The sequence below is a fragment of the Galeopterus variegatus genome, unplaced genomic scaffold, assembly GCF_000696425.1.
Source record: "Galeopterus variegatus unplaced genomic scaffold, G_variegatus-3.0.2 Scaffold2665, whole genome shotgun sequence".
Lineage (NCBI taxonomy): Eukaryota > Metazoa > Chordata > Mammalia > Dermoptera > Cynocephalidae > Galeopterus > Galeopterus variegatus.
This window is the reverse complement of record NW_007728776.1, coordinates 66,224-94,172: the sequence shown is the minus strand read 5'-3', so window position 1 is coordinate 94,172 and position 27,949 is coordinate 66,224. Positions and strand designations below refer to the sequence as shown.

Below are 27,949 nucleotides of genomic sequence, written 5' to 3'. Positions count from 1 at the left end.
ATAATTAGCATGCATTTCTATTTGCACTTTATTCATTGTCTTAAGGTTTCTCTCCAACAATTTCCCTCAGCTATAGAGACAGGCTCATAGCAGGTGGCCAAGGAAGCTGATGGTCAATGCCAGGGCCCAGGAGGGTTGTGACCAGTTCTGGAGGCGCCAGGCTGTGCTTCGACCTATAATGAAACAGGGAATGAGAGGAATATCACAACTCTGTCCCCAGGAGCCATTGATACTTGGAAACCAGCTCTCTGCCTGTAGACCCATTAACTCCAGGGATCTCCCTGGGTGGGTTCTAAGGGCCAGACAGCCCCAAGTTAGGGGTCAGGTTCTGAATCAGGAGATTGAAGGTCAAGCTGTGTAGACAGGAACTCACCCTGCTGTTCTGGGATCTCCTTCCCCTCATGCTGGGCCCATGCAACTGCTCGTCGCTGCTCAGGACTCAGAAAGGCCATTTGCTCAGGAGTGACAGCCACAGCCTGAACACTGGTGAGACTAGATAGCTGGGTGGGGCTAAACACCACCTGGGGGTGGGGGCAGGAATCAGTGCATCCATGTAGCCCCTGTTGGGCTCTGGCTCTCCTGTGATCACCCCAGAGCCCAGTTCACCAATACTTACAGCAAATTTAGGAGCAGGGATGACAGAAATGGCAAGAGGTGTAAGGCCCTGGATCTGTCCCTGCAGCAGTGCTGAAAGAGCCAGGTCTGGGATCCCAGCTATTGAAGCAAGTGGAATGGGCATCCAAACACTTGTCTTGGACTTGCCTTCCCCCTTCTCTTCAAGCCTATAGAACTCCTCCTCCAACTACTCCAAAAGGACCCTACCATAGACATTCCCCAACACACCTCCAGCCCCTTACCTAAATGCCTTTTCAGACCCCCACCTTAAGGATTGCAGGGTAGTCCTCCACCCAGTCCACCCATGGTGTGGAAACCAAACCCTCGCAACTAGCACTAGCAGTGGCCCAGCTTCCCCACCTGCTATTGTGCCAATTTCAGTGAAGATCTCAGGCCCCCAGTTACTAACTGGGCCAAAGCCACCAGGCAGCACAAGGAGCTGGACCAGAACCTCCAATTGTTTCTCAGAGCACTGGAGATGCAGGTTGCCCAGAAAGAGAGCTGCTTGGCTATGGGAGAGTGGGAAGGAAGGGAGAAGATTCAGCTTCAGTGGTAGAGGCTGTGGTCATGAGACAGGGAAAGAGAGCTTCAAATGAGTTCTCCTCCTTCATGGGACCACTCCTTCATGATCCTTCCCTCCCCAGTGATCCTTCATCTCAGTATCACTACCCACACCCCCCTCCACAGGTGACCTAAATTCCCAACTGTTGATATGCTGTAGCTCCTCTGGCCTCAGTCCACAGAGTAAGTAACCCAGTGCTGTCAGGTGAATGAAGTCCAGGTGGCTCACATGCCGACCACTCTGCCTTAGGAAACTGGAGACTACAACCCGGAGCTGGAGTGGGGGTGGGGGACACAGGATAAGGAGAGAAGTCACGGGGAATTAATGGATGGGGAAGTGATTAGGGAAGTGATAAGTGCTGCTGGATTATGTTCTTTTATTATTAAGACCTGAATATCCAACAGCCATAGGGAAGGTTGAAGACCCCCCCCCCCCAAAAAAAAGGGATAAAGGAAGGGAAGGTCTCAGGGAAAAGAGACAGGAGAAAGTATTATGTGTCCAGGGCTTAGAGTCCCTAAGGTCACTAGTATTCAGTACTAAGAAAAGATTGAAAGAATGGTCAGGCAGGGTCACAGGAAAAAATTTGGGGGGCTTTAAATGACCTAGAGGACTGGGTCTGTGGGATGGATGCTTGAGGAGTGGTAGGGAGAAGGGAAGGTGTTACCTGGATGGAGCTCCAGCCATCTATCTGCCCCAGGGTGCTCAGCACTCCCCAATCCACCAGGATCAGCTCCTGTAGTTCCTGCTCTCCTAGACCTATTAAGAGCCGACCCAGCTGTAGGATCTGCTCTGGACGGAATCCCTGGGGGGGACCCCACAACTAGGAGAAAGAGAAAAACAATGTGAATAGAAAAAGCCCTGGACTGGGAGTCAGAATGCTGGGTCTTAGTCTTGCCTCTGACCTTAGCTGTGTAACTCTAGGCAAATCATTTGCCTTTTCTTTCGTTTCCTCAACTATAAAATGAGAGAGTTAACTAAGGTGTTATTGAAAGACCCTAGGGCTGGCCCCGTGGTGCACTCGGGAGAGTGCGGGACTGGGAGCGCAGCGACGCTCCCGCCACGGGTTCGGATCCTATATAGGACTGGCCGGTGCGCTCACTGGCTGAGCGCGGTGCGGGTGACACCACACCAAGGGTTGTGATCCCCTTACCGGTCACGAAAAAGACAAAAAAAAAAAAGAAAGACCCTAAAGTCTCAGTAGGAAAGAAGAGCAAACCCTAGTCAATGAGTTCTAAACTCATATGTGTACCAGACTCCACAGAGGTGCCTGCCTGCAGATACCCAGATCCCATCCTCAGAGATTGTTATTCAGTCAATCTAGCATGGGATCCTGGCATCAGCATTTTTAAAACCTACTCCCTAGATAATTTTGATTCACACTAAAATTTGGGAACCACTACTCTAGTCCTTCTATCCATTGTACTAGCTCCCTTTCCTCAATATTTATCCCCTCTAACCTCCAACTTGTGATCCAAACCCACTAACTCTTTTGTCCCATTTCTATCACCTCTCACCCAACTCTCCATTCCCTTGTGTCCTTCATCACACCCAACCAACTTCCTCATGTTTTTCCACCTCAAACCCCAATTGCCTTTTCCATCTCTAACCTGCTTTGCCTTGCCCATGGCTGCCCGTAGTTCCTCAGGCCCAAGTTGTGGGTCTCCTGCAAATAGTGCCAAGCAGTCCTCAAAGTCTGAGAGCTCCATCTCTGCAATCTGGGTTGCAGACCAGGCTGCTGGGAATGTCCCCCGTACATCTGCACAATTTGGCACAGGTTCTGAAGAAGGAAGGCAGGGCCAGGGGATCAGTGTAGCATTAAAATATGGAAAGAGAGGGCCGGCCCCGTGGCACACTCGGGAGAGTGCGGGACTGGGAGCGCAGCGACGCTCCCGCCACGGGTTCGGATCCTATATAGGACTGGCCAGTGCGCTCACTGGCTGAGCGTGGTGCAGGCGACACCACACCAAGGGTTGTGATCCCCTTACTGGTCACGAAAAAGACAAAAAAAACTATGGAAAGAGAGATATATGTAGATAGAATGACCCTTCCAACTTTGGAGGATGGGGCAGTTTGACTAGCAAGGGGAGATAGATTATTACAGGGTGAGATTTACAGGGTTCAGAAGATATTAGCACAAGAAGTGATTGGAGAGGACAAGTCCCTCATTTTATAGATGGAAGAATGAGGAGGTTGCCCAGTGATTTAATGGCAGAGCTGGATTAGAATCCCCACAGGTCCCCTTCCTTCTAAGGATCTCCCCAGAAGAGAACTCTACACTTAGCCAAGCTAGAGATGAGTCAGCTATTAACAGAGATAAGAAAGGAAAATGGGGAGTTCTGGGCTAAAAACTCAATAGGCTATAAAATCCCAGAGCTATTGAAACCAAGATTTAGGAGAGACATTGAAGATCATCCTTCTAACCTCTTCACTTTATAGATTAGAAAACCCAAGCCCACAGAGCAGAAGTTTTATGAACCTGCTCAAAGGGCATAGTACACCTATAGCCCAGATGTCTGGTTGCATTGTTTGATACTCTTTCCTGCACACACTGCAGGACACACAAGTATTTGGGTAGTTTCACCTGGAAGATCCTCAGCACCTGGCTGCACAACCCCAGCTACCAGGGCTGCTTTCTTGAGAGTAAGCTGTGGCCCCCCACACAGGCGTCCAACTCTGCTCTGCTCCCAGCTCTGCTGCTTTTCTAGAAGCCTCTCCAGGGTCTCTGGGCCCAAGGCCTCCTGCATGGAAACATAGAAGTAGGGTAGGGAGACCTGGACAAGGGCAGTGCCAGCTGCTACAGCTGTACAGCTGTAATTCCAAAATCCTATCTCTGTTTAGCATTGTCCCCCAGATCCAGGCTTCACATCCTTTGCCCTTAACCTCCTTGGCTTTAGGTCCCCATAACAAGTTCACCAGTCCCTTCTATGTGTTTACTCCCTGCCTCGTTCCTTCACCTCACCCTGGGAATCAAGGATATAGCCTCAGTAGAGAGAGTGAATACTAGGCGTCCAGCTTGCTCTACTTCATCCTGGCTCCACAATTCTGGTTTCCTGGGGGACAGGAAGAAGATCATGGTCTGAGGAACTGAGGGTACTGTGAGGAAAAGGAAGGGGAAAAGAGGACATGCTAGGATTGGGGACACAGGGCTCCAAGGAACTGCCACTGATGATAGTGGTTGAAGGGTTAGGGTGGAATTAGTTAGTACTTGAAGTTCTTGAAGGTCCATACCCAAGCACAGGCTCTTGCAACAGCAGCCATCCCAACTCCGCAGCAAATGTCTCTCCTAGGCAGAAGCCCTGCAGCTGACTGAGATGGGACAGCAAGATCTGTAGGGGAATCCGTCGTGTGCTGTCTCTCCCGAGGAATCCAATCAAGGGGCCCAATGTCTCCAGCACTTCCCCTGAGACTGGGGTCTCCTTTGCAACCTAGAGAAGGGCATCAGTCCTAGGACAATGCACCTCTGACTCAGCATACCAGACTTTCTGATCAAGATACCAAGCCCCTTGACCTTCCCTCCCTCTTGCTCCCATCTGAGCACCCTATGATGTTCATTGCCTTTGTTCACTTTCTTAAACAATGAGCCCAGACAGAAGCAGGCAGAAAGACTAGGAGGTGGAATCCAAGGAATTTCGACTCCAAGGGATAGGGACAAGAAATATGAAGCAGGTTATCAAGGAATAGAACCCAGAGGCAGATCTAGGGGCTAGAGCATTATAAACAGGAACATGTTTGGCAACAAGAAGTGGGGGATAGAGCCTAGAAGACAGTCAGAGAGCATTGTATGAGGGGCAAGAATTGCCCAAGAGCAGCATATCTGAGTCTGGTAGGGCGAACTCTTACCAGGTTTTGTAGTGCCCTCTCTGCCAGGGCTGCCTGATGGAGTGGGGTCAGTGCCAGCAGCTGCTCTGGAGCTCCTTGTACCAGCTCCACCACCAACATAATGGATTCATTGGACAGTCTGTCCATCAACTGGACCCTATTATAGCAATTCGACAATGGGGACACTCAGTCAGAACTGAGCCAAGTTGAGAAGGGACCACAGAACCCCCCATTCTCCAGACGAGATGTAACACCAGACTAAACCCTGCGACTCTGGACAGAAACTGATGTTAAACAGCTCCAGAGCCAATTCCTGCCATTGTGCTCGAAGGGAGAGAATAAAGGGAGTGGCATATTTCTACTTTTCCTGAAAAGAAATAATAAACAATCCTACCTTATTTAACAGACTGAAAAGCTCCAAATATTAAGTACCATTAAAACATTTCCTGGGCCGGCCCGGTGGCGCACTGCTACAGTGCACCGCTTGGGAAGCGCGGCAGCGCTCCCGCCGAGGGTTCGGATCCCACATACAGACCGGCCGCTCACTGGCTGAGCGAGGTGCGGGAGCAACACCGAGGGTTGCGATCCCGTTGCCGGTCCCGGTCCGGTATGGGTGCGACACTGAGGGTTGCGATCCGTTGCCAGTCACCAAAAAAGGAAAAAAAAAAAAAAAACATTTCCCCATTTTACAGATTAGAAAACTGACATTCACAGAGATCAAATGGTGGGGGCTTACTCCCAATTCCTGTTCTTTCCACAGGGCCACCCCTCCTCTACTTGTGAGGAGGTCCCTTCTTATTTGTACAGCACTATACAATTTACAAAGTTCTTTCAGCTGATATCTCATTTGATCCTTATCACAAGACCTGGGATAAGACAGGCATTTTTTTTAATCCCTCTTTCACAGATGAGGGATTCACATTTTCCAACTCATGGTCCAGGATCTTTCACCTTGTCCAGGCCCTTGGGATTCTAAGTTATCTCAGAGAAACAACATATTTAAACAGATTTGAATGGCATTTACAAAACAAAAGCCCCTTTGCCCAGAAATCAGAAGTGGCATCCTGTACTCTATCTAGGGTTGCCAATTCTGGAACTGGGCTGAGTTTTCAAGAACTGTGGAAAAGCTTATAGAATGCAAGGATGGGGTCAACTGCTTTTGACATCCCCAGGAAGACTATGACACCAGCCTTTGCCTACTCTGTCAGAGAGGAGGTACAGATAAAATGGGAAAAGCAGGATATAATGAGATACTCATAATCTCCGGGCTGGGAGGAGCCATAGATTCATCTAGTCTTCTCTCCCCACAACTCATACTTGAATCAGCTCTACAACATTCCTGCCATAGGCCATCCAGCTTAGGTTTCAATAGCTCCAATGACCAGGAACTCACTAGCTCTATTTTTCTGATATTGTGCAAAAATCTGATTTTCATTCATTAATCCTAGTCTTGCCCAAGGGGGTCATTCAGAAATATGCCAATCTAATTTCTACTAAGTAGAAATTTCTACTTAGAAATCTAATAGCCCTTTGTATTTGAAGGCTTATATCACATTTTTTACATACTTTCTCTTTTTTAAATACTTTTTTTTTGGCAGCTTGCTGGTATAGGGATCCAATATTTTCTCATTATCTACTCCTCTGAACACACTGAAAACACAGCGCCCTAGACAGACTACAATCCTCTGGGGCAGAATTGGACCAATGCCTCCTTTATTTCAGATATGTTATCTTTATTAATGTGGCCTAGGTTATAGCAAGATCACTTGGCAGGTCACAACACAGTGTTGCCACCCTCAGCTGTCACATGCTGGGGCCATGTTCTGGTAACCAGTCAATACATAGAGAAACTTTGAATAAAATCCTCTGTTTTTGGCTACAACTGATGTCAAGGAACTACCACACAGAAAACCATCACCGCTAGGGCATTTCCTAAGGGCAGACCATCTACCCCAGGTTTAGCTTCCTGAGGATCCAGTATCTCCAGCCATAGGACTTACGGTAAGTCCAGAAGTAACCTGGTATCCAGTCCACTCAATTCTCGCCCCAGGGTTGTCAACTCTGGCACTGGCATTATCATCCTCCGCTGTATCTCTGCCCAGATACAGGCCCTCTGTCGGACAAGGTAGGGAAGCAAGGTCAGGACAGAGCTGAGCGTGGGGGCTGGGTTCTGCACCCAGGGTCCCAGCCTCCCTTCTCCCACTAATGCCCAAGTACCCCCTCTCACCAGGCTCCCTCGAACCCCAGTGGGCAGTTGATAGATCATGTGCACTACTTCAAGGAAATCTACCACCAAGCTGATCTGCTGCAGAAACTCACAGGACATGCCGCCTGCCAGAGTGCCCAGATCCCTGTGGGTGCATGAGTGGGTAGATGTTCATTCAACACAAGCTATACAGCCTGTCTGCTCTTTGATATCAGCACTCTCAACACAAGTACAGATATTCATTTATGGTAATTTAAAGCTCAAGAAATGTTTTTACATAGATATTCTCATTGGCTCCCCAAAACATCACTGCTGTTTATCAAAGAAGAAAATAAAGACTTAAAGAGGTCAAGTGAGGTTCCCAGCATCATTCTACTAGAAGAGTGGTAAACTGAGACTAGAGCCATGTCTTTAGATTCTAAAGCCCATGGTTCTTTTACTATGGGTGTAGGTAAGGTGACACCTACTTATTCTTGTTTGGCCAGTGGTTCTGAAGTCAACTTGAATTAAAGTAATAATAGCAAATGTCTATTCAGAGTTTAGACTGGGCCAGGCACTGTTAAATACCTTATATGCCTTACCTCATTTAATCTTCACAATAGCTATTTATGAGGTAGGTACTATTTTAATTCTCATTCTACAAAAGAGAAACTGAAGCTTAGGTTAAACGACTTGCCGAAGAGCACGAATAGGTGACAGGGCTGGGATCTGAACCCAGGTCTTCTGAGTCCCATCACTCTAGTCAGGATAGGCATGGCACTATGGAAGGGCAGGAGGGAAAAGGAAGGCGGAGCCAGGAAAACGAGGCTGGGACTATGTGTCATTCATCCCAGTATTCCCAATTGCATATAACATGGCACCTGGCATATGGTAAGTATTCAATAAATGTTAGTTTATTAACTAACAAACTTACTACTCAACACAAGTTACTCACTGCAGATTCCTGAGGGTCAGGTTGTTAGGCACCTCTATTTTCTTCCAGAGAAACTGTGCCTACAAGAGAGAAAAAGAAAGAGGAGCCACTTCCCAGCAGAGATATTGCCCAAGGACCTAAGATGCCTTGGGCCCAGTCCTGGCTCTCCACTCCGTGGGCCCCACCAGCCTCCCACTCTCCCAAATGCCCATTCCTCTCTGAGAGAGAGAGACAGAGAGACAGAGGAAGAGAGAGAGGGAGAGGGAGAAGGAAAGGAAAAGGGAGAGAAAGGGAGAGAGAGATGAGAAATAGGGAGGAGGGAAAAAGAAAGAGCAAAGCAAGTCACATTATAAGTGATACTATGGATAAATTGTCAAATAGGGCTGAGGCATGGGTAAAGGAGGTGAAAGAGATTGAAAGTTCTGAGGTTACATGAGGAGAATTACCTGCTGCTCAGACCAGGGCAATTCTCGGTAGCGCCTTCGGTTCTCCAGAAGAGCTGCAGAGTCCAGTTGTAGCAGCTTTAATGGGAGCAGGGGAAGCAGGCAGTCTGGCCAGGTGGTGGGGATGGGCTGCTGGTGGTGATGGGTGTACCAGTGTAGTGACAGGTGAGAGGGTCTGGACTCAGCCCTCAGAGAAGAGGAACCATGGGGGCAGAAAGGGACCAAAGCTAGGATAGGAGTGGAATGGCATTTGCCACTGTAGCAATGAACATCTAAGAGCCCTCACATAGAAGGCTGTTGTGGTCAAAAGTTGCTGCTAGTTGGCACCTGATAAACTAAATAAAAATTGCTTAGCTTCTCTGAGGCTTGGTCTTTTCATATGAAAGCAGGGTGGTTGGCCTGGAAGATTTCTCAGGCCCTTCTGGCTTTGGTGTTCAAGGACAATGTGGGTCATGCTGTCCTGCATCTGAAACTGGGAGTTAATATCTACATAGGCACAGAGCTAACCTGAATTCTCAGGACCACTGCAGGGGAAGTGTGAAAGGCAGCACCAGCCATGTGAAACTGCCCTGGAACAAGGAGAGGAGCTCAGTTGGGAGCTCTCACACATACCTGACCAGGGATACACACAGCTGCACCGGCACCTGTTGTACCCACATTTTTAACGCCATCTTTCACCTGCATGAGAATTGGTGGTATCTGTGTGTATGTTTTGGTGTGTGGAATGCAGTGGGGAGGCATGGGAGGCCTTCCCTGGCCACAAGGAAGTTGCCTTCCTCCCAACCAGAGTCCATATCCCTGATTGTCTCATCCACCCTGCTACTCTCATACCCGAAAGGTCTGCAGCAGCGCTGCGGTCTGGCAGGCTGAGAGGCGTGAGAGTTCAGGGGCCAGGCAGGAACAGGCTCCAACCAGAACTCGCCTAGGAATGGCCTGGAGTGTCTGGGGGCTGAGGCCTGGCAGCAGAGGGTGCAAGGAGCAGAGATCCTCCAAGGACAGCTGAGGAGCAAGAGAGAAGAGGTCTGAAGAAGAGGGACAGGGTCATGGGGAAGAAAACAATCACAGTGCAGCAAGGCAACAGGTACAAGGGGAGCTGAAAAGAAGGAGGGGGCAGATGTAGGAGCCAGGGAAAAGGGGGACAGAGAACTCCCAGGGGATGTTGAAAAGCTACTGCTACTCACATCATGCCTAGGGAGGAGCCGTCCAAGCAGCAAGACAGCCTGTGTTGGGATGGGACAGGAAAGAACAGCTCTCAGTTCCTAGCAGCCAAGTCCTAAGCAGGTCCCTAAGGGCCTGCTCTTCAAAACTTCCAGCTCCCTCTCAACCACCCCAGTGATCAGCCTAATTCAGGATCCTTCTTGATCTGAGGAATGGGAATGAGGGAGTCCTCCTTGGGACAGGATTCACCTCTAGTGCTTATCCAGGAAAAGGAGGGGCTGATGGTATCCTTGAATATGATTCTCTTGACTGGGACTCCAGGAGCTGGAGAGTGGATGCCAAGGAGTGAGACAGGCCTACCTGGGCAGGTGTGACACTGGTTCCTTGCAGGGCAGGAAGCATGGCTCTAAGCTGGGGCTCTGACAACTCCCGCAGGAAGCGGAGGCCCAGCTGAGGGAAGAGAGGGGCCCAGACTCGCAGCTCCCGGGGGCTCAGCACAGCTCCACCAGATGAGCGCAACACCCCCAGAAGTTCATATGCCACCTGTAACCAAAGAAGGTTTAGGACTGGAGAGAAAAAACAGATGAACCTTGAATTTCCTTTCTAATCCCATGTCTGGATTTCCCAGGGCCTGGGCTAGGGCGTGGAACTAGTGATAAGAGTGGAGTAGATTAAGTTCAAGATAGCAAAGCATATATTTGGGTACCATAGACCAGATGGGGTAGGGCCAAGAAGAGGTGGTAACAGATAAGAATAGCCATGGAGTAAGGAAAGAAGGTGGCAGAGGCGGGATGGGGGGCTGGCACCACTGTGCTTGGGCTTGGCTGATATGTTAGGGTAATCCTGGAGTCTTGTAGGTCTGTGCCAAGGGGCTCACCCGTCCTTCAGGGCTGAGGGTCCCGTTGGCCGCACATTCCAGCAGCCCCCGTTCTACCGGCCCCATGGGATCACTCAAGGGTACCAGGCTCTGCAGCTCCTCAGGGCTCAGGAAACAGGCGAGGGGCCCAAGCCTGAGGAGGGCATGAAGCTGGCCTTTGTGTGGTCACTGAGGCTAGTACTAAGGCAGGGACTATGTGGGTACATGGAGTAGGCTCTCTCACCACTAAACTAGAAACCTGAGCACCATATATAGACCTCTCTCCTGGAGCCCTACACTGCCTGGGACCACTGCCTACTCTCTTGCCCTTTTCTTTCTAGGATGCCAACCCTAGACCACGGCAGCTTCTCTCTACCTCTCCCACTTGGCCTTGGTCACCAATCCCATAGCCACTCACCTGCGCACCTGCTCCTTGCCATCCTGGACACTCTGGTTCACCAGGCTGCGCAGCACATGTCGGGCATGCCCTGGCCCAAGGCCTGCTGCTGGCCAGCTATCCTCCAGGGCCTGGATCTGAGATGGGAACGGTCAGCTAGGGGGTCACTGTGGGACACTTGTGGGGTGGGGCCCACTAGGAGACATGCCACTGATTCCTGTCCCACCTAGCAGATGAGCCAATCAAGTGAAGAGGATGATTCTCATACCTGGTGAGGGCTGAGCTGCAGAAAGTTCTCCAGAGGGAGATGAGGAAGCAGTGGTAGTACTGCCAACAGCAGCTCCTGGGGCCAGGCAGGCACTTCCCCAAACAGTTCAGGGGCCAGCAGTCTTTTTGCCAGAGCCTCCTTCTGTTCAGGCCTCATTCCTGGGCTGTAATCCCGGATGGCAGCCAGGCTGAGGAGAGTAATAGGTCTTAACCCTTTGCCTTGTTCCAAACTGTTGTCCCCTGGCCCTCTGTCATGGACAGGAAGGATATTCTCAGGAAGGATTTAATAGAGAGGAGCTCTGGATGAGGCCGCTCTAGGAGGATGGGATTGGCGTGACCCTGACAGAAGGAGGAGTGGTGCAGGAACCTTACACACTATCGTTGGCCAACAGGGATGGTGGGAAGCGCATCAGGTCAGAGACAGCCAAGAAAGGGATGAGTGGTGACAGGTCAATGAAGAGCTGGGAGGTGAGGCGTGGGTACTGCTGGAGCAGCAGGGCTGTCAGGCGACCCAGGGCCTGTTCCTCCGATGGTGGTACCTGTGGGGGCAAGAAATGGATGCTGGCTTTGGAAATGCTTAGTATCCTTGCCATCTCCTCTATGAAGTTCCTCCTCCCACTAAGATGAGCCCTCTGAACACTAGGCTCCAGGTGCCCTTGATCCCTAGATTCTCCCTCCACCCTTGCTCCCCTCTTCCTCTATGCCCACCTGCAACTGGGCCCAGGAACGTTGCATGAGTGTCAAGAAGCCCTGAGCAGCCTCCTTTTCTGCTGAAAGCACCAGCTGCTGGAGATTTTCCAGTGGCATGTGCAGGTATGCCTGGAATAGGAGGTCATGGCATGTATGGCCTCAGTAGGCAGGGACCTCAGGCCATGGTTGCCACCCAGCTCATCTATATGCCCCTCCCCACCTGTTACCTGCACTAGAATCTGCAGGGCCCAGACACTCTTCTCCCTCTGGAGCAGATCCCAAAGCACTGGCTGGTGGGAAGAAAAATAAGATGCCAAAGGAGCTGTCTTCTCTGTCCCTCCTGCAGCTTCCCCAGGCATTCCAACTCCATTTGCTGTGATGATGTCCTTCATCTAATGATAATATGTATCTCTTCAGATATTAAGCTCCTTTGAATCAAGGACTATGTCACTAATTTCTCCTGTATCCTCTCCCATGCCAGGTCCATAGTTGGCTCAATAAATACTCGTAGACATTAAACAAATCACTATAAGTCTATTTAATTCCATCTCACTGGACCCAGAGCTGAAAAATGTGGGCCCTTACATGGAGTAAGGAATCTTTATATACCCTATAGAACCTAGCAGAGTGCTTTGCACATACAGGCACTCAATGAATAAATAGTATTTAACGTACTCTAGCCCCTTCATTCAGAAAGCCCAGAAAAGCTAAATTAAATTACTTGCCTAGGATTACACTAATTTCTGGCTTAGTTGAATCTAGAACCAAAGTCTTCTAATACGTGGTCCCCCCGAATCTTTCTTATTCCTGCCTTATCTTCCCATATTCTGCCAGCCTCCAATTCTCACTCTCTAGGGAGAGAATTAGAGCACTCTAACTTGATTCTTTCCATTCTGAGCAGAAAGGGGGAGAGCCAAAGAGTCTGAAAGAATGAGATAACATTTATTATGTTTTTATGTATCATACACTGTGCTAAGCCTACAGTATGTATTGTCCAATGTAATGCTTATAACCATCCTAAAAGAATGGTACCATTATTACCTCCAGTTTATAGATGAGAAGAGAAAAGTATTGCTCATTAAGGTTATATAACTTGTCCAAGATTGGTCACAGAACTAAGATGTGAATCCAACCCTGTCTGACTATAGAGCTGTATATTTAAACCACTACACTATACTACTACCTCTCAGTATTAGAGGAATTCCCCTGGAGGCCCTTCCCTGTTTCAGCTTCCAACCCTGCCAAATCACTCACGCTGAAGCAGGCCAGCAGCTCCATCTTGCTCATACCAGTAGATCCATCTTGCTCATACCAGAAAGTGGGTTCAAAGCCCGGTGGGGTTGGCTGCTCCTCCTGTACCAAGTACTCCCCGACTGTCCGCAGCACGCTGTGCCGGCCCTCTGGGCGGAAGGCATCCCAGAAGGAGCAGTTGTCTGGGAGACTGGAGAGCAGCAGGGCCCGACCCAGCATCCCCTGGGCCTCAGCCCCTCCAGCCCCTGGACCCAGGAGGAAGGTCAGCAGACGCAGGAGATAGTGTAGGCGTGCGGGGTGGGCAAGGGCTGGTACAGAGGACTGACAGCGTGGCAGTTGGGATAGCATGCCAAGCAGGAAGGGGCCAGGGGCCAGGCAGAGGGGTGATGGTCCCAGTGGTGGCAGAGAGGGCAGAAGAGGGCCCAGCAGGCCTTCTAGGAAGCAAGTGTCATTACCTCCACGATTTATCCTGCACTGGCCTGCTAGCCAAGGCCAGAAGGGCACTAGTGCCTCATACATGGTGTCATTGGCACAGACCATCACCAGAAAGCTGCCCCCATCTGGGCAGCGTTCCCCACAGGGACCAATGTGGCAGGGTGGAGAAGCAGTGACATCTGGGGTGGGGCCCTCACACACATGCTGAACCCAAGCCTGGTTGCTGGGGGGCACAGCCTGCAGACTTGCCTCCCCACATAGTCGCTCAGCCCAGAGAGTCTTGTTCTCCAAGAAGCAGCCCCAGAAGATCTCTGGGGTGAGGGGAACAGGGGGTGGGCCTTCAGGGCAGCTGGTGGGGGGTGGGAGCAGGCCAGCACAGAGCCGCTTTACCAGGCGGCGGTTGGGGCTGGACAGTGCTGAAAAGGAGAGATTGCTACAGATTGCATCCAGAAACTGATCAGGCAACTGGTCATGGCAGGCCTGTAGCCAGCCTTGAGCACCTGGTGCCCATGAGACTGCATACCACACAGCTGTCTGGCAGATGGCAGCGGAGCTGGGAGGAGGCTGTGGGGTGGCAGGCTTGGCGTGCTGGCAGAGCAAGTGGATGGAGAAGTTGGAAATGCTGTAGGGTGGTACTGGGCCTGGGTGGTTCTCGCAGAGGGCCTCCACAGAGATGGCTCGCCGTTGGCGAGGGCTGATGTGGGCTGAGGGCTGGGAAGCCCTTGGCAGAGGCACACCCGTACTCAGGCAGTGGAGGAGGGCAGGGGGTGGGGGTGGTGATCCAGACAGAAAGCCCAGCGCCTGGACATCCCAGGAAAGGTTGTGTCGGACGCCCCTGGGTGCAGAGGAAGGAGCAGGCAGGATCCGGTCAGTGCACATTTCCTCCAGCTATAGATTCTGACCTGGCCCAGAGCCCTGCGGACATCCCAGGAAAGGTTGTGTCGGACGCCCCTGGGTGCAGAGGAAGGAGCAGGCAGGATCTGGTCAGTGCACATTTCCTCCAGCTATAGATTCTGACCTGGCCCAGAGCCCTGAAGGGGGGGCATGGAAAGCTTAGGCTTTTCCAAAAGTGAGGTCCCTGAGAGCATAGGCATTACTGGTTTAAATGCTGGGATGGGGGAAAGAGGAGAAAGATCTGTCCTCCCAAGGCACAAAATCACCTCGGAGCAGCCCCAATTGGACTCCCTTCTGTCTACCTGATTCCTTCTTTCTCATTTATATGGTCTTAGGTAGCTTAAACACAATCCTTGATAGGCCTCGTATCAAGAAATCTGCCCAGCAACTGAATTTGTCTAATTGTCCTCTGGCACTATTGTACTGAAAGAGTAAGAGGTTGGAGGAATTCAGTCTTCTCCTTTTTTTTTTTTTTTTACCATAACCCATCTTTATTAGCTAACATTTATATAATCACAATGTGCCAGGCACTGTTCTAAGTGGTTTACACATACACTATCAACTCATTTAATCCTTTATAACAACTCTGCAGTAGCTAATATTATCATTCTTATTTTACAAATGAGGAAACTGAGGCATAAAAAGAGTATGTAAACTGTCCAAGGTCACATGTCTAGGAAGAAGTGGAGTGGGGACACCAACCCAAGCAATCACACTCCAAAAACACTAAGCCATACTCCTCTCATCAGTTTTCTCTTTAGCTCTGAAGGTTGATGCCTTCAGCTCTCCAGATTTCCCAGGCCCAATCCCACAGAATTGGTCTCCTGTTACTTACCATAAGAGCAGCTGTTGAAGGTTACCTAGGAGGGAAAGAGTAAGGGATAGAACTGCCCCAATCTCATCCTTCTTGCCCTGGCACCTCCCAGCCCCATCCCTGGCAGCACTCACCTCCCTGGCACTGCCCATTGGCATCGGGTTCTGGCTGCCCCAGAATGGAAAAGACCTCATCCTGCAGGGAGTGAGTGACACGGAGCAGCCCCTCCTGGAAGGCAGCATTGAGGGGGGGCCCCACTGTGCGTAGCAGACCGTCCCAAAGAACCCCCTCAGAGCCCAGCTCCCCTGTTGGGGTAAGCAAACCCAAGAGACCCTGCAAAAGGTGAGGGGCTGTCTCCCTCCCATCAAGGCCTGTGGCACTGGTGGGGTCCACACTGGGCTGCACCTGCACCAGGGCCTGCCAGCGTGTGCCTTCTAACAGCAGTAGCAGAGAAGGCAACCAGTCAGCAGCCAGGACGCAGTCAGAGGGCCCATCACGGGTGCATGGGGGCCGGGTAGGGGCAGGGGGACCCCCAGGAACTAAGGCTCCCAGCAGCACTTCCACAAGTCCACCCAGCACACCTGCCTGGTGCATCAGGAAGTCCCGAGGAGTCTGCTTCTGTCCCAGCAATGCCAGCACATCCCCCAGCAACCCTAGCATTGGCTCCCAGTCTGGGCTGCCTCTCAGTGTCACTAGGAAATCGTGGAGCCGGAGGGCAGGAGACTGGAGAGGTGGGGGCTCTCCCACTGGTCCCTCCCCCATTCTCCCAGGCTTAAAGGAAGAAGAAATGTTGGCCAGGAATGCAGAGAACCGTGAGTGGCTGAGGGAGCCCTGGGGAGCCTGGTCCAGAGTGGAGAGCAATGACTTCAAAAGGGAGAGATCAGGGTCCAGGGACTGAGACCCAGTAGGGGCCAGAGTCACTGTAAGAAGGGAAACCAGAAGTCACTAATGGGGAGGAACCTAGAGCCCAAACTCAGACCTGCCCCTGAGTACAATTCCCTGCCTGGATCTAAAGATGAGGTGAGGGGATGGTGAGCCAAGCCCCTTTCATTGACCTACAGTAAGTCTTGGCCTGCTTTCTAAATCCTTATTTTTTACCTTAGCACCAGGCTCTGCTCCTCTTCCTCGTCCCTTTACCATTTATCTAACTGGTTAACCTCTGCATTCTTAAGTATCTTTCTAGCAACCCTCTCCTTAATCCCCAGACCTGCTCACTGATCCTCTCACCTGCACAGGACAGCAGCAGCAGGGGCCAGAGGCTCAGAGCCATGTTTCCAGGTGATCACTGGTACTAGAGGTGAATTCTGGTTATTCTCACCTTTTGTGGGATAGCCAGGTGAGGGCAGGTCACTGCAGGCAGCCTAAGTCTCCACTGACACTAGAGTGTGGTCTTTCAGGAAACAATATCTGTAACCTGACAGCAGGTTTGTCATCTGAGCCACTGAATATCTGATCCTTTGGCTCTAGAGAAGGCTGTGCTTCTGTGAGAGGGACCAATGATAGGGGATTTCAGGGGGCCCTTGGAGGAACCCAGGGAGATAGCTTGAATTAGGAGCCAGGGATACAGAAAGGAGTAGGCAGACATGGAGAGAGAGAACTGGAGACCAGGGGTGTAATCTGGGGGTCTGCAGAAACTTATAAGAAAACAAAGAGGATACAAAGGAGATAGGGGTAAGTAGGACTTGAGGAAATTGAGGAATAAAGAGGACCTAGGAGAAAGGAACTGGGCAGCGAGGTATAAACAAAAGAGAAATGAAGACAGAGTTCTAGTTCTACAAAGAGGGGAGCTGCTTTCGATTCACTACCCAGAATCACAAAATGTTAAAAGCTGGGCAGGACCCCGGAGATCATACAGACCAAACCTTTCAACTTAGGGGCAAGGAAATAGACTCAGAGAGATGTGACTTGCTCATTAGGCCATTCAAATGTTTGGATTTTCCCTTTGGCTCTCTCTCTGTGGCCTAGGTGAAAGCCTTATAGAAAATCTGAGCTGAGAAGAGACAAACCAGATTAAATCACTGTGCAAGGGGGCTACTTCCCCTACACACAGAACTGCTCATGGATCAGAAAGATCCCATTCAAGATAACTTGGTCTGGGGGCTGGCCAGGTAGCTCAGTTGGTAAGAGCGCAGCCTTGTAACAACAAAGTCAAGGGTTCAGTTCCCCTTACTGGCCAGCCACTGAAAAAAACAAAAACAAACAAACAAATAATCTGGTCTGGTCATGATTAGAAGTCTTTCCCATCCCCTATTTCTATCTCCCCAAAGGCCTTTACTTGATACCAACTCTAAACAGTAATTCAACACTGAGGATCCACCCAAACCTTTATTCTGTCCTTCTTTCCTTAGAATTCTTCTCCCATTCTCTCCCCCAAACCTACACATTGAACTCCACTATTAATGTGCTTCTGCCCTAGAAGGCTCATTTAGGATCACAGAATTTTAGAGGTGGAAGGAACCTGAGGAATCTTCTGGTAAAAACTTCTCATTTTATAGACAAGGAAATTGAGGCCCCCCCCCCCGGGAATTACTTGGCCCAGGTCACAAATGGAATTGGGGGTAATGCTGGGATTTTCCAAAGCAAGTCAAAAGTTGGGACCAGCAAAATGATCCATTGCATCATTTTGCTAATATCTTCCCTTTGCCCATTAAGGATACCACATGTACTATGAAAAGCAGAGAGAACAATCAGAGGAAGAATACGGCCTGTCTTCCCACAGCTTTCTAGCTCTTGGTTCCAGCCCATCCTGCAATCCGTCTGAATTTCTGTCCTTGGTTCTATAAACAACTGTCTTATAACCAATTCTCCTTTTTTTGCTTGTAGGGTAGACAAAAATGAGATGGACTAGGTTCAAATCCTGGTTCCAACATTTACTAGCTGTGTGTCCTAGGGCAGTCTCTAAACCTTTCCGTGTCATAGTGTTCTTTTCTGTAAAAAGGAAAATATACTAGTATAGAGTTGTTGTGAGGATTGAGTTAGATAATGCATTTAAAATACTTAGTGCAATGTCTGGCATTCATTCAAAGACTAAGCATCTATCATGGGCTAGGCACTGGTACAGAATAAACATTCATTAAATGTTACTACTATTATTATTAGAGTAGCTCAAGATGAATTCTTTTGAAATGGAGAGTCCTAATTAATATAGAAATTACTATCCAGTAGTATCTTCAGTGAAAGACCTTCAGAACAAATACGAGTATGGAACTAGCTGAGTCAAGCAGAGATGGGAACAATGAGTACTCCTCCAATCCAGCATGGAAAACTTCCTGGGAGTCCACATTATGCTGTAGTAAGTAATTATTTAAGCAGTCCTCTTGTTCTTAAGGATTCAGATTTTGTGCTGAGGATGAAGTGGTTAGAGTTTATAGCAAATCTATCAGGCTATTTGAGTGTTGATTACTGCTTACAGTTTGATAAGGTTCAACTACACTGAGAAAAGTTCCAACCTGTAGATGTCCAAATGGAAAGAGAGAAAAACAGAACAAGTAAACTGAAATTACAGGGGTCCAGAACAAGATATTCATCATGTGTCCTACTAAAGTGAAATGGGTAAAACTGGTGGGGTGATTGGAATACTCTGCAATCTGGCAATTGGAATGGATACACCTGGAAGGAACTAAAGTAGTTGAGAAACATCCTCACTCTTCAAAATCTCCCACAGGGCACTCTCTGCCTGACCAGAACAAATGCCTCCTTTTGTAATGTACAATTATTTTTCTCCCTTTTTGGTTTGCCTTTTCTAACTGAAATATTTATTGCTTACCAGACATCCAAGTATTCCCCACATTTCCAAGATCCCTTGCATTCAGGTAGGATCAGATTATGACTTCTCTCCAGTGGATTGTGACTGACCAAAGAATGTAAGAGTTAGTGAATGACCCTCTAAAAATCTCTTCCTTAGGGCCGGCCTGTGGCTCACGTGGGAGAGTGTGGTGCTGATAGCACCAAGGCCACTGGTTTGGATCCCTATATAGGGATGGCCGGTTAGCTCATTTGGAAGAGCGTGGTGCTGACAACACCAAGTCAAGGGTTAAGATCCCCTTACCGGTCATCTTTTGGAAAAAAAAAAAATCTCTTCCTTGTTGAGGAAACTTAGAAATGGCATGTTGAGAAGTGACAACACCAAGTCAAGGGTTAAGATCCCCTTACCGGTCATCTTTTGGAAAAAAAAAAATCTCTTCCTTGTTGAGGAAACTTAGAAATGGCATGTTGAGATGGTGGTGTCACAAGGCCAAAGTAGCCTGAAGCTTCAAATTATCACACAGCATTTATAGTTGATCCTCACTATTTGTGACTTAAGAATGCAGAAGCTACCTGGTTAGATAGAAGATAAAGGAACAAGTCGAGTTAAGCAAGGTGGGGATCATTGAGGACTCCCCCAACCCAGAGAAATTGCTTGGCAGTCCTCATTGGGATTTGAAGAGGAAGAACAGGTTTGAAGGAATGGTAATGAGTTCAGTTTGGGACATATTACAAATTAAGGACCTGAGGAATGACAAATGGAACTGTCTAGTAGGCAGCTGAATATTTCCCTGGGAGTTTCTAAGAGAGATCTGGGCGAAAATGGAATTGGAAGTCATTAGCATATACATTAGCTGAAACAATAAAAGTGGATAAAATTGGTTAGAGAATTTGTAGAATAAGAAGAAAAAATGGCTGAAGACTACACATTTAAAGCTTGGGAAGAAGATGGCCAGCAACAAAAGTGGAGGAAAAGCAATTCAAAGGAAAACCTGAAGAGAGTGATGTCATACAGTCAACCGAGGAGAAAATTTTAATGAAGTCACAATGGTTAAAACAATCTGTGGTGGTTCTGAACTTTGTCAGTTTAGCTAAACTGGAATTAATTTCCAAGAATTCCTTTCTGTATGTGGTTCCATGCTATGGCTGGCCAACAAGAAAAATTTGTGTGAAATCTGGGAGGAAGAAGTGAAGCAATGAAGACCTCATGGTGGTTAGGGACAGACACAGATGTTGTGGGGGGAAAGGTCTGGCTTGTCTTCATTGAAGAGAGGATGAAAAACAGAGAGATGAGTCAGATAAAGTTTCCTTATTTGGTCCTACAAAGGCTTTTGTGGGGAAATATGCTACTCAGAGGAAGCCACTTAGTCTTCAACATAGAAATATGTGTCATCTTACACTAGAATAGACTATAAGCTGTAGAACAGAGACTTTGCCCTGTAATACCCAAGTGCCTATCACAGTTACTGGCCCATAGTATTAAACAAATAATTTGTTAAATAAATAAATTCATCATATTCCACATATTTCTGGCCCACATTATAGAGGCTAAGAACTCTACCATGGTGATCAGCTTGTTGTTTCCACCCAGCTAAAGACTTAAAATATTCACTTCAGATAAAGGACAATTCTTTTTTACAAAAGAATTACAATTAATAAATGTAGAAGGAATGAAAGAAATAGAACACTATTGCAGTAATTACTGCATACAAGATCCACCAATGAAAGCAAAATTAGTAGGCAAAAGTTTAGGGAGAAACAAGATATTTGCATAAACTCAAAGTATCTCTGCCCAAATATTTATCAATTATAAAGAGTTGAGAAACCTGGCAGATACCACCCTACAAGATCCAAGTTAGCATCACCAGTAATAAGCCATATCACTATCATATATCCCCTGTATGATGTGCTGAGAAGAGCATTTCACCTCATCGGTAATTCTTCTAAAAATACATAACCTCAATAAAATCATGAGAAAACATCAGATGAACCCAAATGGAGGGCTGTGTATAAAAACCCGACCAGAGCACTTCAAATGTGTCAAGGTCATGAAAGACATGTAAAGACTAAGATAACTATCACAACCAGAGGAGATTAAGGAGAAAAGACAACTAAATACAACGTTGTGTCTTGGACTGGATCCTAGAACAGAAAAGGACATTTGTGGAAAAATTGATGAAATCCTAATAAAGTCTATAGTTTCGTTAATAATATTTTACCAATGTTAACTTTTTAGTTTGATCATCATATCATGGCTATGTAAGATATTAACATTAGGAAAAGCTAGATGACAGCACATGGGAATTATCTTTGCAACTCTTCTGTAAGTCCAAAATTATTTCAAAATAAAAATTATAGAGTTCCGGTCAAGATGGCAGAATAGACTGTCCCCACTGTCACCCTCTCCCACAAATCAACCAATTTACAACTATAAAAATGTAACAACAGCCAAGCTGGGGCCACTGGAGTGCAGGTGAAGAGGAGGAGAGACCTATGGAACTCGTGAAGGTGGGAGAAACCACGATGAGAGAAAGAAAAAACTAATCTCAGTGTTTCGGGCTGTGGCCACTTTAATGCTGGAGCACATGGGGCAGGAGCCGAGAACTCGTGAAGGTGGGAGAAACCACGATGAGAGAAAGAAAAAACTAATCTCAGTGTTTCGGCCTGTGGCCACTTTAATGCTGGAGCACATGGGGCAGGAGCCGGCAGAAGCCACAGCTGTGCCCTTTAGATGGAGTTACTTGGAGGCAGAAGGGGAGAAGAGGACTTTGGTGGTCCCCAGGACAGGAAGACCACTAATAGGGTTCCCATGGACCCATGCAAGAGCAAGGAGCCAGAACAGCTGAAAAAGGGGAGCCATTCAGAGGCCAGTGAGTCAATGCAAGGGACCAGTGCAGGGCCTGTCCCATGCGAACTGTTTGGAGCACAGGCGGTGGGGGAGACAGGCCCACTGGGAGGACACTGGGATATAGCAAGGATAGCCGATCTGCTCCCCAGTCAGCTCAGGACCACTCAGAGGAGACTGGTCAGGAATGCAGAATTGCATGGGATGCAGCTTGATGAAAAACTCAGGCCCAGATCAGAGTTTCTACACAGCCCAGGTGTACCAAGTATCTGCAGAGCTGGAAGTAGCAATAAGTTCAACCATTAAACCCAGAGCTGCACAAAAAGTCTTCCCTAGGAAAACAGCAGCAAAGCAGCAATTTATCTCAACCACACAGCTCAAGTACTGGTTCCCACAGGAAGTTTCCAGACATTAGAAGTAAGCAAAGGACAAAAAATTAGTTCTGGCCCAGGCACACCAGCAATGCCTTGGGGCCCAACAGGGGCCAACAGGATCCAGGGGCAGGACCCACGCCAACAACCACTCACAGGACCAGCACCTTGGGGCCCTAGCCAGGAACCCAACGATTGGAGCTGAGACTGAACCCCACTCCCACATCTGGGCACACCACCAATGCCTCAGGGCCCACCCGGGGACCTGGGGCTAACAGACGGGGACTGGACCCCCTACCCACACCCAGGCACACCATGATAGCACCTCAGAGCCCCACCCAGGGACCTGGGGCACGGAGAAGGGGACCAGACTCCCCTCCCACAATCAGGCTCCCTGAGCCAGCACCTCGGGGCCCACTGGGGTCCAGGGCACACAGCCAGGGACCAGACCTGCCACAACCAGGCACACTGCTCCAGTGCCTCAGGTCCCACCTGGGGTCCCCCTCCCACAACCAGGCACACCTCACCAGTGCCTCAGGCCTGCCCAGGGACCCAGAGCATGGCGAAGGGGACAAGAACCCCCTCCCATAACCAGGATCACCATGCCGGAGTCTCGGGTCCTGCCCAGGGACCCAGGGTATGGAGCTGGGGACCAGACTCCCCTTCCACAACCAGGCACACCTCATCAGCGCCATGGGTCCTGGGGTATGGAGCCAGGGGTCGGACACTCTCCACAACCAGGCACACTGCCAGCACCAAGGAGCATGCGAAAATCATCTCCTCCATGTGGGTGGCCCATCACAGCCACTATGATAACCATGGCTGCCGCGAAGGCGGCTAGATGCCACAACTACCACACAGATGGTCTGCCAGCCACTAGAGTGCATTGACAAAAGAAGAGTCACCAGCAGAGATAAAGAAAGGAGGAGGATGTCTCTCTCCACAAAGCCTATTTCAGAGTGACAGAAGAGGTATCTGCTCTATGATTGTATTGGGGGATATGATCATGCCTCTCAGCATTGGACAGATCATTTGGGCAGCAAATCAACAGAGTAACCATTATTCTTTCAGAGGGAGAGAAGAAATCTAGGGTAATTAGAGGGGAAAGGGGGGAGGGAAAAGGGGATGGGGAAGGATTGGACAAGGGGCACAAAGAATAATTACGATTTATAACAATATATATGCTAGTAATATTGATTTGATCAACATATCTCAGTGTTGAACCCCCAAAATATGTATAATCAATTTTGATTCAATAAAAATTACTAAAAATAATAAACTAATTAATTTCTTTAAAAATTTTAAGAATATTTGTCCTACCCCAAGTCACCTTAATAGGAAACATATAAACATTTGAAGATGTCTGCTTCTCTCTCAGATGCACACTTCTCCAAAAGACGTATTAAAAAAGTCTTAAATGGGCCGACCCCGTGGCGCACTCGGGAGAGTGCAGCGCTGGGAGCGTAGCAGCGCTCCCACCACGGGTTCGGATCCTGTATAGGGATGGCCTGTGTGCTCACTGGCTGAGCGCGGTGCAGCCGGTCAAAAGAAAAAAAAAAAAAAGTCTTACACTCACACACTGAAAAGTTTTTCTATTTTCAAAACTGAATATCGTGGTCAACACATAAAGAACATTAAAATTTTTTTTGAAAAAATCCTTTATTGGACAATTGGGGTCTGGCTGGTTAGTGTAAGCTCTTAAGAAATGAGGTGAAATGAGATCTAGGGATTCTCTGAGGTTTTAAGTCTTTGGAAGTATGATAAATATTTTTAAACTTTTATATTAAATTTAAGAACACAGTAACAATATACAGATCAATATAATAAAACAAAATTAATATATGTTCATAACCAATAATCTATGTTGAACACACAAAAAAAGTTAAAGTTATAATACAGTAGGTTGAAACTGTTTTCATAAAATTTCATAAAATTTCTCTTTCCTTCTTGCACTATTTTTATATACTTTATGCTACAATAAAACAAATACTAAATTTTTCTGCTTCCAAGTGGAAATGTATTGTTTCATTATGTAATTTTAAGATATAAGTAATAGAGATCAAAAGGGCAAACTATGTTCCAAAGTAAAACCTAAAACAAGCCATGTGTGAAAAAATGTAAAATTTAGTTATATCACAACAATATCTAATTCTTAACTCCACTTCCAAAATGCTCCAGAGGAATCCTCAGAGCTCTGGCATAGAGTTCAAATACTTTCCTTGACTCAAGAACCCTGGTGAGGGCTGGCCGGTTAGCTCAGTTGGTTAGAGCAACACCTCATAATATCAAAGTCAAAGGTTAGGATCCCTGGACCAGCCAGCTGCCCCCCGCCCTACCCCAAAAAACTCTGAAGAAATCCATAGTAGGGGTACTCAGTCAGGGCAAGGATGAAAGGGAAGCTAGAAGATGCATTGCCAGTGTGACTTGATCCTTAGACTTTAGAATATTTATAGAATATTCTTGTTTAGTCAGAAAAAGTCGTTTGTTTTTCTTTTTTAGCATCTATTATCACATGGCTCTAGTCTTGCTGAAAAAATAATTTTTTTTGACAAATTCTTTTTTAAATTGGAGAAGATAAAAATCCCTGTCTTCACAGAAGTTTTCATTTATTATTTGATCTTAAGAGAAGCTTGTCAGGATGAGCAGGGATTTCTGTCTTGTTAACTGATGTATCCCAAGTGCCTAGAACAGTGTTTGGAGCATAGGAACTCAAAAAAATAATTGAATAAACTTCCTTTCACTGAGGAAGGAATTAAAGAATAAGAGGCAGCATGCACAGACCATTCAAGGTCAGCTGTAGAAAGTCAGTTGGGAAAATTCATCAAATACCTATAAAGTAGTGCTTTTGAATCTTTAATATACATATATATCACCTGATTCAATAGGGTTTAGGGAGAGGGCCTGAGATTCTGCACTTCTAACAAGTTACCAGGTGAAGCCAATTCTGCTGGTCCTCAGACCACACTTTGAGCAAAGCTATTCAAAGAGCATCTACTTTGTGGATAGCTATATAAGATTTATTAAATAATGCTTCCATACTCTGTTTTATTATATTTATAGTATTCTGAATGCAAGGTCAGTGAATGTTCCAGTCCAGCTCTTACTGGACCATTCCTTTCTTGAAATTCTCTTGGCTCTAGGGACATTGCTCTAAAATGGTTATTCTGTCTCTTCAGCTATTTCCTCTCATGCTTCTCTGCTGACTCTACTTCCTCTTCCTATCCCTTAAATATTCCTGTTTCCCGGGTTTCTGTCTCAGACCCTCTTTTCTTCCATTAGTACTTAATGGAAATCCTTTATCTCTAATTCTAGTTGGTTCCTTTGGGGTGTCTAGGTATGCAATTGTGTCTAAAAATAGTATTTTGGGTTCTTTTTTCTAAATATTTAAGTCATATGTCTTATGATGGGACTCCTAATACAATGTTATATATTGCTAGGTTGTTTTTATTTTTGTTTTTTTTAAGATGACCGGTAAGGGGATCTTAACCCTTGACTTGGTGTTGTCAGCACCACGCTCACCCAGTGAGCTAACCACCATCCCTATATGGGATCTGAACCCGAGGCCTTGGTGTTATCAGCACCACACTCTCCCGAATGAGCCACGGGCCAGCCCTATTGATGTTTATTTTTAAAGATATTTTTATTTTGTTCTTCATTTTGAGGAATGACTAAAATGATTTTACTTGAAATGTAATGTTGGTTCTTAGTTTTTAGATAATCTTTACTCCATTTTTAAAATTGAAATATAATTCACACAATTACCATTTTAAAGTGTACAATTCAGTGTTCTTTAGTATATTTATCATGTTGTGCAACTATAACCACTATCTAATTTCAGAACATTTCTATCGCCCCAAAAAGAAACCCCACATCTATTAGCAGGCAGTCCAATTCCTCCCTCCTCAAGCCCCCGGCAACCACTAATCTAGTTTTTGTCTCCATGTGCCTTGGACTGAATGTCCCCCCAAAACTTGGCCCCCACTGTGAGAGTGTTAAGGGGGTGGGAAATGCTGTTGTGGTAATTGAAAGGTAAGTCCTTGAAGAGGTGGTTGGATTGTGAGGACTGTACCCTCATGAATGGATTGATCCGTTCTTGGAATAGTGGTCATGGTTCTGAGGGCTTAAAAGGGCACATGAGAAGCCATCTCTGCTTCTGCCATCTTGCAATGTGATACTCTGTGTTGCTGAAGCCACTGCCAAAGAAGACCCTCATCGGATGTGTTCCCTGGACTTTGGACTTCTCAGCCTCCAAAACTCTAAGCAAAAATTTCATTTTCTTTACAGTTCCATGTATTTTGTTGTAAGCAACAGAAATGGACTAAAACACCATGGATTTGCCAATTCTGGACATTCATTTTAATTTTCCTTATCTTGGCTGTTTTAGTCCATTTTGTGTTGCTATAACAGAATACCTGGGTCTGGGTAATTTATAAGGAAAAGGGATTTATTTGGCTTACGATTCTGGGACAGCTGCATCTGGCATGGGCCTCAAGCTGCTTCTACTCATGGTGGAAAAGCAGCAGGCAGCCAGCAGGTACAAGCAAATCACATGGCGAGAGGAAGCAAGAGAGAGAAGCAAGAGGTACCAGGGTCCTATAAACAATAAGCTCTCACGGGAACTAATAGAGCAAGAACTCACTCATTATTCCCCCCCTCCCCCAGGGAGAGCATTAATCCATTCATGAGGGATCCGCCCCCATGACTCAATCAGTTTCCAACACTGCCACATTGGGATCAAATTTCCACATGAGTTTTGGAGGTGACAACATATCCAAACTCCATCATCGGCCTTTTTGCCAGACACACTCTTAGGTAGTGATTGCCTCTTTTTCATCCATCCATCCTTTCTTCATTTGGGTGGCAGCCCTTGTTAGGTGTAATTGACCTTGCCTCCAGTTCCAGGAGAAAGTGAGTATGTGACCTAATTTCTTGGTCCAATCAGAGTGGTGCTCAGGGTGATCTGACTTACACACAGTTAATGCCCACATCTTCAGTGGACAGCTTGTTGAAATTTTACATCTATATATACCTGTGTAACCACCATGCAGAGCAAGATATAGAATATTACAGCACTCCAGGTTCCTCATATCTCCTCCCAGTCAGTATCTTCACTCCAAGAATAACCACTATTCTGACCCAAAGCTCAAAAGTTTTGTTCAAAGACTGAGAAAGGAGTTACTTGCTCTCTTCCCCTGGATGTGAGCATAAATAGGTATACAGGCCTAGGAGCTTCAGAAAATTATCTGGCTACCTGAGTGAAGCCAGCCTGAGGATAACACAGACACATGGAGGAGTGTAGAGAAACAAAACCACAGTTCCAACAGAGAATTTTTATATTAAATCATCCCTGACGCTATACATACTACCTTTGAACTTCCCAGTCCTGAGAGCCAATAGAATAAGCTATCTATTTTTTAAAATTATTTAAATTGGATTTTTCTCAACTCAGAATTTTTTTTTTTCCTTTGGTGGTTTAAAACAACAGAAATTTATTCTCTCACAGTTCTGGAAGCTACAAGTCCAAAATCAAGGTGTTGGCTGGATCATGCTCTCCCTGAAGGTCCTAGGGGAAGTCCCTTCCTTGCCTCTTTCTTAGCTTCTGGTGTCTGCAATCCTTGGTGTTCCCTGGCTTGTAGCAGCATAACTCTAATGTCTGCCTCATCATCACA

General features: G+C 47.3%; 1 protein-coding gene across 1 annotated transcript; it reads right to left on the bottom strand.

The window, feature by feature from the left end:
- Positions 1-84: 84 nt before the first annotated feature.
- STRC (stereocilin) lies at positions 85-16,590 on the bottom strand. The gene is given in 29 exon segments (XM_008582536.1): positions 85-173; positions 374-521; positions 617-714; positions 976-1,124; positions 1,308-1,450; positions 1,842-1,997; positions 2,785-2,954; positions 3,759-3,915; positions 4,137-4,227; positions 4,406-4,602; positions 5,018-5,153; positions 6,997-7,109; positions 7,224-7,347; positions 8,137-8,195; positions 8,562-8,687; positions 9,171-9,236; positions 9,390-9,557; positions 9,740-9,778; positions 10,077-10,259; positions 10,594-10,726; positions 10,991-11,106; positions 11,238-11,424; positions 11,609-11,775; positions 11,945-12,055; positions 12,154-12,216; positions 13,181-14,447; positions 15,342-15,366; positions 15,455-16,265; positions 16,552-16,590. Coding segments are annotated over 29 exon segments (5,331 nt in total).
- Positions 16,591-27,949: the final 11,359 nt, after the last annotated feature.